We start from the raw sequence: 13031 nt of genomic DNA, 5'->3' as shown, positions 1-13031 counted from the left end.
ATTCATTATAAACAAACAGATCGTGCAAGAGGAACATCGCAAAACAACATAATCTAAATTTTTCATAAGCCAAAAAAAAAAAAGTTTACTCACCCCTTATTGAAAATCAATTCATTAATAATATCCTTCTTTGTTGTAGTTTCAATCATTGGTGCAAAGCACTCATGCATTACAGATACTGCAACAGAAAGCTTGCTACGATACTCTGCCATGACTTCATCAGAATTTTGATCAGAGATTTTAACATCACCCTCCGTTGACCTTAGCAATGTCCAAGAGAGACCTCCAACTCCCATCGGATTCACCACTCCAACAAGATTCCGAAGCTGCGAAAATAACTACAGAAATAAAACAGATTTCAACATATGGTCAAACTATAACATGCAAAACATGAACCCTTCACTTTCTAGTCCTTACATTACAGTTGACCAAAACAAGATATAATGTATAACAATCAAAGCATGCAGTAAATAATGTAATTCAGTGCTTTTTTGAAACAATCATTATGCCCAAACAACTGATACGGCTAGGCATGCTGAAGCAAAAGTTAGCTAGGCAATTCAATCCATCTCCTGCCTAGGAAAAAAGAGCAAAAAAGAAATAGCACCCCATTAAGATGCATATAGCAATAGTTAACCATGCAACTCCATTTTTGTTTGCAGTTCTAATACTCAAGTAAATTCCAGATTTTGAGCTCACTGGTTTTTTCTATGAAATTTTTCCTCAGTTTGAGGAGCCTGAAGTGGTTTGTAATGTCCCCTCATGGGTCCAGGCATGCTTTAACCATAATTAATCAATTTCAATAGACTTATGACTCAACTGAATATATTAGGAAACAATTCCACCTTAACATGCATCAAATCAGTGATAGTCTGCAGTTCAATCAATTAAATATTAATAAAAAAATTGTTCATCTCTCGAACATCCATAGTTCTTAATGTAAGTATCAAACCAAATGTAATGTCCCCTATTAGGAACATCCCCTTTCCCAACTTCTTAAACACAGGCAGTTGTAACAGAAAAACATATTCTTCTTCCTAATATTAACTTAAGAATTCTTCTGATTTATATTCTAATATTTATTTGTCTGACCAAACATTATTTTATATATTTATATATTATTATTATTATATTCCTCTGCAGAACATTTCTTAGTCAATATCATAATAATAATAACTATTATACTATTATCAGTATTTATTATAATTATTATATTATTATCAGTATTTATTTATTTGTTTATTATAATTTATTAATATTTTATTTCATTAGGCTTCTTATATTAAACATACCAATTAAGTGCATCCCACGCATTGCTGAAGTGATACCCACACACTAAGTCACCAGGTTCGGCCGAATTTCATCCTTGAAGTTCGAAATTCGCCAAACTTCAAAAAAAACAAAAAAATTTGTTGAAATTCGCCGAACTTTTTAAAAAAAAAAAAATTTTTTTTTTTTTGTTTTTTAATAAATTTTTGGCCTTCTTCTTCTATTAATATTTTTTAAACACATCTTCTTTTCTTTGATTGAAACCCATTAACCCGTTCTTTCTTCAGGATATTTATGTTTGTTAGAACCCTCAATTAGGATGAGAAAAAAAATGCTGAAGATGATAATTGATTACCCAATCAGTGAGGTATTCCAGTATTTGGTGATTCTGTTATTCTCATAAGATGAGATAAAGATGTTACATACAATAAACCTTATTAGCAATTCATATGGAACCATCGCCCATATGAAAGATTGGTTGTTTTATAAAATATATGTGGCATATTTATACATATGGCGAACTTAATTCGAATTTTATACATTTCGAATTTTTCCCTCGTCGAACTTCATTCGAATTTCAAAGTTGTCAAACTTCGAATTTGAATTCGAACCTGGTGACTTAGCCCACACATATTACGGTGAGCAGGGATGTTACTGCCTGTAACTTTCTGACAGTTTCTGATTCTGTCAGCACCGTATCCTTGCTGTCCTCCCTTGTCTTATTCCCCAAAGTCTGCTCCAAACTCAGAAAAATCACCCCAAGAACAAAGGTGTTATTGATTGTCCTCCTTTTATGAGCACAGAATATAATCATTTCCCATCTATTCGGTGATTGCAGATGATATCCTCCTCTGGACAATCTTGTTGACTATTAATATCTTCTATCTTTCCGTCCTCTTCTCCCCTTATGCAAATGGAATTGAGACGTATTTTATACATCTGTGTGCCCCTTTGGAGAGACGTGGGAACCCCTCACCTAATCGTGCCTCTTCTCCTTGAAGAATCGTGTAATACAATTTGTTGGTAATAATATCGCTTATTGATTAATACAAGCTTTACCAAGATCGCGTCCCTCCACACACACAATTCTTGCCCTTAATAATGATTTATGTTCTAAATAAATGGTTCATTGAGTAACGTGAAAGTCCAATAACTTATTCATGAAGTGGACTGCCCATTAAGGAAGTCTCCAATTAAAGAAGTCGCTGCTTCCTATCTCTTCACAAATTAAGGGTATAACATCAGTTACATAAATTATATATATTTGTTATTTTAAATATATATAAATTGTATTACAATTAAAAATATGTAAATTATGTTTGTAATATAATATTAAGTTACTTTCATTTGAATATTTCAAGAATATTATTAGTAATAAATATTATTAAATAATAATATTTAATAAATAAATAAATTTCAAATAATTATTTGTTGGTAATTATATTAATTAATAATAATAATTGTTTCATTTATGCTATATATAACGATCAAGGAGGGGACATGACATGGTCCCAAAATTGTTTTTAGTAAAGTTATATTAAAAGATGCATTTTTTTATGTTTGTGCCATAATAAGCTGAATTTAGGATACAGCTAATATTGATATGTTTAAATGTTAAGTCCGAGATTTCAATGTCTAGAACTTGAAGAAGGCCCTTTAGTTGTTAGATCCATTTCCAGACAACAAAATTATGTCCAACATTTCAAACTTTAAGTCAGCTTCATTTCAAACTGCTAACCTAAAATGATACACAAACACACAGTTTATGGGCAATACAAGAGGCAGTGCCGTAAGAATAATAATTAGATGTCATCTCCAGGATGGAAACCAAGCATGTACTAGATCAGATAAATAGCATTTTAAAGGTCATAGTCAATAGCATACATGGCAGTACTAAGAATATTTGCAATCGGATCACTTACCCAACTTTCTTTGTATTCATAATTTATCAACTATTACACCTCCAATTTCAATCATAAATACTTGATTTTACAATCCCCCTCCTCCTTGGTTTTGAATAATTACTTTCCAAATGCCTTTCAGATGAACCAGTATTTGATATCCATTCTTATTTGAGAACAATTTTGGTGAAGTATTGTAGACCTGTAAAGTCCTACTTTAAAATATAATTTAATAATAAATAATAATAATAATATTTAATAATAAAATTAAAATTCAAAAGAATAAAAATAAAATGAAAATTAAAAGATAGAAGAATATAATTAAAATTTAATTAAGTTATTGAATGGTCAAAAGACATGGCATGAAAAGTTGTGACTGCCTCAAACATGAGATATAAAAGGGAAAAGAGAACCTCATTTGAAGGGGGATAATTGGAGAATTAGTAGTGCAGATCTGATTGTGAAAGGTTGTGTCCCTTTCAAAGGCAGAAATAATGAAGAGTTGCACTCTTTCAAAGGGTGCTAATGGTGAAAGGGTGTGTCTCTTGCCAAAGGCCATACATGATGAAAAGGTGTGACCTCTCCCTCACATTGAGAGATATAAAGGAAAGGAATCAAAAGCCTACAGTAACATCACCATCGATCAGATCAGATCAGAACTGTTATTAAGTTACAGGCAGTAATATCCTTGTTCTTGGTGGTATTCATGGGATATGCTTAATATGTATGCTTAATATATGAAGCCTGATAATGTTCTTATGCAGAATTTAATATCAATATTAACGTAGACTACAATATGCATGACAGTCATACTTAATTTCATATACATTCATAATACATTGAAGTTGGTACACTCCTAGCCCAATCCCTAATCACTCGCTATTGCCCCTTAAGAGGATAGGTTGGTTTTGTTAGGGAGAGACGGAGTAATTCCTCACAAGGTAGGTGAATCCCAAGATGGGGTATGGACAGGTGTTCCAGAAACCTTGAGGGAGAAGTCCCAAGATGGGGTATGGACCTGTGTTCCTGAAGCCTTGAGGGAGCCTGCTTGCAGATTGGTTTCCAAGCGCCCTACGACAAGTAATTCCCCATCCTCCTTAGGGTTGATGATTAGGAGAGAAGTAAGGAATTGGGGCTTAAGAATAGTAACTGTCAAATGTATCATGAATCCTAATTGTTCTTGAATTTTGATAATCTGATTCATGACATAATAATGCATAGTGATGTATGTTAATGATTGGAAATACTTGTTTTTCACTGTGATCTTGTTGAGCACATGATAGTCAATGCAGACTTGCCATGTCCCATCCTTCTTTGGCACAAGGACTATCAGGCCAACGCAAGGATGAGAACCAAGCTTGATCTTGCATTGATCAATTAACTCTTGAATTTGTCACCAAAATTAATCATTCTCCTAAGCAAATCTGCAACATAGAGGGCTATTCGAAAGAGGAGATCTAGGAACTAAATAGATCCTGTGTTGTACCATGTAGTGTGTGGGAAGCTATTTGCACTCCTAAAAGACATTTATGTGCACTTACTTTGCAAGTTTCTCTAGGTAGACCATGAGAAACACAAGCATTTGCATGTATGAAATGATCTTGCCTAATTGTTTGGAAAATACAAAGGCTACTATGGCCTTCAATGAAGACCGGTGAAGGTTGAAGTAGTAGTAACCAAGGTGAATTATCCACTACTAATATTTCATCTGATAGACAACATCCCTGTTGTACATCTTAGGCCTCCCTAGTAGAATGTTGTAGACTTCCAACCATAAATGGCAGACTCAGTGAGTACTCACCAATTTTTTCCAATGTCGATAATAGCACTAAAAATTCACCAGAAATGCTTGCCAACTTTTTGGTAATTCACCAATTTTTTGGCAAGTACTTGCTGACATTCTAGCAAGTCCATGTAGAAAACTCACAACTAGCGGACATAAAGCACATCAAGTCAAAAAGAAACCCAAAAGTGCTCCAAAAAAACATGAATTTTCTCTGCAAAACCCCCAACACCTCTGAAACTTTGAACACAGGCTCCACAATGCTTTTACTCAATGATTAGAGACCAACATGGAACAAACAAGGGCAAAATCTTATGATCAACTCAAGTATCAGAAAGAGATAAAATTTCTGCAAGAGTTGACTTCATTTGACACCAGATGTGGTCTGTAATTATGACTAACAAGTTCGGCAAGGAGACAGACAAGAATGGGAACCACAAGTAGAAGATGAATTTGAAAAGATTCAAAAGGGCAATTAGTGGAAGACAAAAATACACCTCTGGAAAAGACTTCAGGGATAGAAGACAATTGTCAAAGAGATATAGGGGTGGAATAATGGTATCTAGTAGTTGGAAATACCTTTGTAAAGGTAAAATGACATTTGTTAATTTCTTCTATGCTTAGTTCTACTATTAGCATTATTTAGAATGCACGCATCAATATTTGCATGGAAAGGTGCTGACTTGCTTACCACACTAACAGTAAATAACATTTTAGCATGCATGCAATCCTCTAGGAGTAAAACATATGTACAATCCATGCCAACAAAAGATAAGCTGGTATCTATTGAAAAGAAATACTGATGTTGTAAAAATTTCTGGATTTTTGCAGTAAACACTAGATTTGGGAAGATAATTTTCTGTAAATTACTGTAAAAATCTGAAAACTAAGAGGCTGATAATTTGAGATCAAGTTTGAGTTGTGACAACAAAGTGCCCCCATTATAGTGAGGTTCCTCGTTCAAATTCCACAGGTAGCATTACAAACCCAGATTGTGGGAAATGAAGGAAACACTAAGATACAGTGCAAGCCACAGCAGACCTGGAAAGATTGAAGTTGTTATATAGAGTTAAAAATCTGGAAAACGCTGGGAAGAAAAGAGAAATTCAATATCTATAGTTTTCATTTTTCTTTATGAAACTGGAAAACTGGAAAGATTAATCATTAAAAATAAAAAGCTTCACTATTGCTAGAAAATAAGATATGATATTGTATTTGAATGCCTACTCAAGCCAAATCCAGGATAGAATGGATTGACTTAGGCAAACATAGTCTTAACACTTGTATACAAGAACTGTTTTCCCAAAAACATGATAACATTTTAACTAGTTACCAACTTAGGTATAGGGACATGGATGGATTTATAAAAATTATAAACATGTAGATATTTGCAGCCTAAAAGAAGAAATTATTTTCAGAATACCATATGCATCTGCTAAATAAAGTTATTGTAAGTATTACAAATTTGAAATACAGCATACTCATTCAATATCAATTTATCCAACTCAACTATCATGCTAGATATTCATTGTTCAATATTAAAATAATAAAATTAGCAATCAGCACCATATAGATCTTCATCAAGACCAACATTGTCTTCATCATTGACTTAGATGATGTAAGCAGATGAGAAGAACCACAAGCAGCCTCGCCACTACTCACGGTAAAAGCATTCTGACTATCAGACTACTCAAAAAGTGAAAAAGACTGCAGAACCAGGGGAAAATCGCTGCTTATTTCTGGCACTGCTTACTCATCAAATAAAACACGAGTGAAAATGACCATCAATTTAGAGTTTAGGGCACAATTTTGATGATCAAAAATCAAACAAAATGCATTGAAACTGTCACCCAATGCCAGAATGGCCTCAATGTAGCTGAAATCACCTTGCTAAACTTATGAAGAATTGCAAACAAATGCATGCTTAAAAATCGTGCCCTAGACAAATCCATGTACAATTCAAACCTGATCCCAATTCCAAAATGAACAATATTCAAGTTCACCTAGATTTTTGGCCAGTTCAGTAACCTACCATTTGAAGCCTTAAGGGCCTATTTAAAATTAGTTTCCCCATCATGAATTGCTCACTTTATGTGGGTGTGATGATTGCTTTTTACTATTCTACAAAAGATTCTCCTAAATACACTGAATATAATCATATTGACCAAAAAGTGGAACAACATTTGCAGTTCCCCAAAATAGTGATCTGGTCCGGTAACCCTCAAAGTGGTATACTCATTTTCATAAAAAGGTGGGTCAGGCCCACCACTAATAATTCTATTTTTTATTTACGTAAAATTAAAAAAGTACCAGAAAATAGCAGTCTTTTCCTGGTCCCCTAAAATGTAACATTTGGTTGGTTGGTAAATGTGAAATTATTGGTAACACTAGTAGACTGGCGTTCATCTCTTTCCATGCATATACAGAGATAAATCAAATATTCAAAAGGGTATTGCAAACATAGGTAGAAGAGCATCTCTTTTCATGGAGATGTGATACAATCAACTTTTCATGGAACTACTTCAGATATACAGATGGAAGAGATTGAGTTTTCAAATAAACCTTAGCTGCTCATATTATGGCTAGATTGGATGTTAATAGAGAAGGTTTCAATTATTTAAATTAGTAAGGAAGCTGATATCTTATGTTTTTTCACTTAAAATTTTGTTGTTTTATGAAGTAACAAAAGATGAAAGGCTGTGCCTACCTCTGAACATTTATTACTACAAAACCAATTGCCTTCAGGACAAGAGTCTAATTTTGGCATTCCTCTCTCATATAAGCATCCCACATGATCTGCAAAGAAATTTCATAGTTTTCATTCAGAATGATTCAATGAGATGCATAAGGAAAACAAAAAATAAAATTAGGATGAGATCACAGGATATTAAGATCATATGCATCATCTTACACTGACACTCGCACTGATCACAAAAGAGAACTGTCAACTCTGTAAATAGCTCCGGATTGCCATTGAATTCACTGCTGCCACATATTGCACAGCGACAAGTTGGACAGTACCATTTTTCTTGTTTTGGAACACTCTGCAGCCAAGAACAATTTTCGATAAATATTTCAAAATTCACCATTACACAACAAAAAAAAATTGAGAGATTTTTTCAGCCAAATTCTATTTCTTCAATATCAAGTGAAATATCTTTGTGAACATGGTCAGACTATTGAGATTCATCTTTCCACTACAATGGGCACAAAACAGATATATGACAGGAATTTAGATTGTCTCTTCAAACCAGGAATAAGCTAAAATGACAAGACTGATTAGACACAATGAAAAAATAGAACTTTCAGTAGACAATGACACTCAACATAACCAAAATAGCACAAGGAACATTCTGCCCTTACAAGTTCCCCAACAAAGCAGCTCTAGTAAACTATGGTGTCTAGAGCTTCATGGAGGAATGCTGATTACTTTTATGATTTCACCACCAGTGCTCACCTCTCAAATATTTTGCTAATGCTCACATTTTCAATTGGTTTGGATATGAACCTTACAATTTATATGAGCTTCTAATAGCTGTGGCTTTCTACCATCTTTTTATACAGTTTTCAATTATCTAAACCATATTCACCCACAGACTTTCCTAACGGAAGTTTCATGTCTTGATCTGAGAACTGGCAGAAGTCAAGACCACAATCTGCTGATATTTTATCTTAATAGAGCTTGAGCATGCATTGCCTGAGGCATAAACTAAGATGCAACACAATGACACAATACCATTTAGATTGCATCTAGAGTAAAGAAAAATTAGCACGAGCATTGTTCATTTGTTGGTTTTGATACTACTTACTACTTCTTTTAAACTAAAAAGCTCTATTTTCTACCTTGCTCAATCAGCGGAATCGTTAGTGTAATTAAATATTGTGTTTACCTGCCAGAGCCTACCAGAGGGGTGCAAGTAATCATAAGAAATAAAATAGTCATATCATTTAAATATTCAAAAGTACAGATGATTTCAGACAGATTATTGCCAAGAGCTGAAGCATTGGGTGGACCCAGGCTGTAAGAATTAAAACTGTTATTTCAATCATTTGGATTCCTCTTGATTTTCAACTTGAAAATTGAAATGCACTTGGGAAAGAAAGATGTAGGCAGTCACAAATCTAGAAGTCATCTTATTTAATATGTTAATGAGGGCCACTTGTTTCATATTAGTAGATAGAAGCGACTTTCGTATTTAAGTGATTGATAACTCTGAACTGAATTTGTAACTTGTAAGCAACAGATTCAAATGCATGACTTGGAGTTGATATTGCAACCTCTGATTTCCCAATAAATAGTTAAGCTGATATTTTTTATTCTAGGCATGCTTGACAAAGTTGATTCAAAACCTAGACACGCCAAGCAATGAAAAACAGCCCAAACCAGCTACTAATGTATCAACACAACTGCTAACAAGAAGCAGTTTGTAATCCAATGGTGGTTTAAGTGATAAATATTAACATTCATAAATCCAACAAGAGGAGATTAACAGAAATCACAGAAAATGTACCTCCAAATTAATGCATTTTATATGGAATGAATTTGGGCAATGATCACACAGAACCAAATGTCCACCAACATGACAGATCATGCATTCGTCGTGATTTTTTTTTCTTCCCCTTAATTGGGCTCTGAAACCCTTTGTCCTGCAACCATTTGTCCTGTTATCATTGTCTAAGACCTGCATCTGGCATTGCAGTAAAGACCTGCCATCTTCTAAAATAATATTGGCAGAAGGTCGGTGGCGTTTGCTTCCTGCATGGGCTTCGAAATCTGTTAGAGAGTATACATTTGAACAACATGCACACAGAATCCCCTCATAAGTTACCCAGCCCTCTTTCTGTGAATTGAAGTAATGTACTTTCTGCTTTTCAGCCACCAGGTGATTTTCTATCATCCAGGATAGAACGGAACTGGCATTACGCTTATCCTTGCCTCCTGAAGAAGAATCTTTTGATTCTCCAGGGGCAGAAAGAAGTACCTGCATTCGGAAACCGCTGGTTGATTTGCGCTTTCTTTTCACTCCCAATGAATCTTCAGAACCGAGTTTCTGTTTTTTTCTGCTGGACACTAAGGAACCTTGAACAGCTTTTCTTAAGCGTGCTCCTTTTGTACTTGGGCTTCTTGCTATGGGTTGATCAAAATGCTCGGATTGAAGATCGCATGCCTTTGTCCTGTGAATCGATTCTGGGACAGTAAACATGTCCCTGGTACCACTTGTCTTCTTCTTGACATGATGATAAAGTCTCTTACCCCTGCTAACCGATTTTTTTGGTCCTTTATTAATTTTGGATGCATCCTCGGCAGTCTTGTGATTGTTGGAATCGTATATTACTACTTCTGAAGAGCTACAAATTCTATGTAACCGCTTTGATTCAGCGGTCGAAGATAGCATGTTTCTTCTCACCCTTAACCCTGTTTTCTGTGTGCTACGAGATACAGATGCACCTCGTAATGCATAGTTCACGGACTCTTCAGCCTTTACATCATTATTTCTAACTACTAGTCCGTGGGCCTTCTGCTCTTTTTTCCATCCTACAAAAGCTTGGAAGAGAGAATAGTAAGCGCGACCTGAGGGTGAAACATAGCACAAATCGCATTTTTCCTTTCCGGGGCGAGGTTTGAAACTAAGCCTCCATCCTAGAGCAAGAAGGTGCATTTTTACTTCATTGCGGGCCTGTTTATTTGAATTTCTGTTCAGAGTAAGATTACAATTGAGAGCTGTAGGTTGGCAATATTGGGATATCTCAGTGCCAATAGTAGCATCCATTTGATCTTTTGAGATAGCAGCAGCAAAGTGATCATCTGGATCTGCCCTGACAGCTAATGCCTTGTCTGAGCTCTCCGCTTCCACCTCCGTGCACGATGCTGGGGAAGTGTGCGGATGTGAATAAATATAAGCTAATTCCATAGGTATAGAGGAAGAGGTATTCACAAAAGGCAGCGTCTGCTTCTCAGGGTGGGCGAAAAGAAGCCGAACGACCTGGTTCAAATGTGGGAACCACTTACACTGGTTCCCCGCAGCTGCAGTCCATTGCCCCAAAGTAAGAATGAAAGTAGACCTCTGTCTTAAATGGTACCAAAGCAAGCCAAGAGGCAATGCTGGGCGCTCCAAGTCCTGTTGCATAGTAGCCAAAATCCAAGGCCCTCGAACGCTCCAAGTCCCCTCTTTTTCATCCCAGTCCTGCGTAACTCTCAATTCACTGGTATGAAATGTGAGGGCATCGCCTTCGTCAGGAAATAGCACCGACCTGTGTTGAGAGAATTGTAAATCATCCAAAAGTACGCCCTCCCACCACCCATCGCGATAGAACGCGTCGACGCAAAGGCCATACGTCCATTTCTGCTCCTCCGCGGGTGGCGGCGGGGGCCTAATCCGATTCCTGTAACTCGAACTCTTCCTTCCTCTTCTGCTGGCCAAACCTTCGACGCCTTCCGTGACTTGAACACGTTCTACAAACTTGTCCTGCCGCTCTTCGACCGTCACAAAATCCCTGTACTCCACACTACGGCACAGATGCTCTACTTTAATCACAACTCCAGCATGCCACGATCCTCGCAGCCCCTCCTCCAGCGGACGGACCTGCATTGGCATATAGGGCTTCAAACAATTCAATTCCATTTCCAATATCAATTGAATTGAAACAAGACGAATTCACTTACCTCCACATTCTCTCCTACGAGGAGTTTCTGACCCTTAGAAAGCTCCATTCCTCATTCGCCACACAAATTGAATAACAGCTGCAGCAGCCCCTGTTTATAATTGAACAAACCCTAGGCTCTGGGAATTTTTCAGGCTACCTTGTTTGGGCACATGCTCCAAAGTATCGAGCCCACAATTGTGCATGGCATTGGCCCTCGCACTAAAGCAGAGCCAAATTTAGCTCTCCTGTTAAACTTCACTTTTCAATAAATTTAGCTCAAATTGACGGCTATGCGGCGAAGTTTAGGAGCTCTTCCTCTGCGAACTCTTAACTATTTTTCCTAATTCCTAATGCTAATCCTATAAAGGTGGGGCCACGCTGTGGAGAACCTGAAATCAGTAGAGCAACACCAGCCTTGCAATCAACGTCTTTCTCTACTTGGGCTTATAAATATTATTACCCCCTGCTTTCTCATTTCACCGCCACCCGCAAAACTACACATTCTTTTATTTTATGGCCCGTATTTATATATCCCGCGCTCTTCAAATTTTCCGGCTACCTAGGTAATGCTTTTCAGCATTTTAAAACAACCATACCCTATATTTTCGTAAACTTGTTTCACTTTGTTGCATTGCAAACCACTAAGAACAAATGAATTAAGTAAAGGAGAACATGATAGGCTGGGCAGTAAACACACGTCTAGAGTAAATCCATCCATCCCACACGTGCCCACTTTTGAAATATACAACAGACCAACCTCTAGAGTTTTTGGACAAAAGATTTGATGGATTGTCTTTTTTGTCTTCCCTAACGCAAGCCATTGTGGGTGGAATTGAATCTCAAACGAGGCCATATTAGAGTAGAAAAGAACAATAAAAGTAGACAAGTGCAAGGAGCGAGATAAGAAGCAACAAATAAGGCTATCAAAGAAAGAATAGTTGATGTTATTGTTCTTTTCAAATAAAGTACATCTCTTTGACATTTGGGCTAGTCTTTTATTTATATAATAAGGTTACTAAGGTATAGATGGAGATATAGAAGGCTTAAAATCATTAAACAAAAGCTTTTTTTTAAGTTTTGTTAAATGAATATGTAAAATTATAAAAAAATATAAAATTAGTATAATGTTATTGAGGTGTTAGACTAACAATGTATTGGCATGTGTCAATTATTGATTTTAACTAGGATCTAACTATTTTGAATTATCCTACTTTTAAGAACATGAACTTCCTAAAATATATCAAATCACTTGTGCCAAAAGAAACAAGGGAATTAAGGAGCAAAATTGGTCATCTCCAAGCTGAATAATTAAACAAATTTGTAGAGATCCATTATCATATGCAGAATACATTTTGAAAGATATATCACTAAAGGTTGAAATTGCAATAACAAAACGGTGTCTAACAACACTTCCCTCACCAACCAAAAGATGA

The 13031-nt window shown here is 35.9% G+C and overlaps 1 protein-coding gene across 7 annotated transcripts in view; it reads right to left on the bottom strand.

Annotated features, from left to right (window-relative positions):
* The window catches only part of LOC131061996 (uncharacterized), a 75585-nt gene extending 63439 nt beyond the window's left edge, over positions 1-12146 (bottom strand). For 2 of the 7 annotated variants that reach the window (XM_057995831.2, XM_057995832.2), the window contains exons 1-5: positions 11618-12143; positions 9465-11537; positions 7865-7997; positions 7661-7749; positions 94-338 (exon numbers count right to left, since the gene is read on the bottom strand). In XM_057995831.2, coding sequence (XP_057851814.1) covers positions 94-338; positions 7661-7749; positions 7865-7997; positions 9465-11537; positions 11618-11665 — 2588 coding nt within the window. In that variant the 5' untranslated portion in view covers positions 11666-12143. Of the gene's footprint in view, positions 1-93; positions 339-7660; positions 7750-7864; positions 7998-9464; positions 11538-11617 lie in introns of all 7 variants that reach the window. The other 5 variants (XM_057995834.2, XM_057995835.2, XM_057995833.2 and 2 more) reach the window with 4 other exon arrangements.
* Between the last annotated feature and the right edge of the window lie 885 nt (positions 12147-13031).

Source organism: Cryptomeria japonica, chromosome 2 (assembly GCF_030272615.1).
Source record: "Cryptomeria japonica chromosome 2, Sugi_1.0, whole genome shotgun sequence".
In the NCBI taxonomy this organism is placed as follows: domain Eukaryota; kingdom Viridiplantae; phylum Streptophyta; class Pinopsida; order Cupressales; family Cupressaceae; genus Cryptomeria; species Cryptomeria japonica.
The sequence above is the reverse complement of the archived record's forward strand: the minus strand, read 5'-3'. Positions and strand labels throughout refer to the sequence as shown.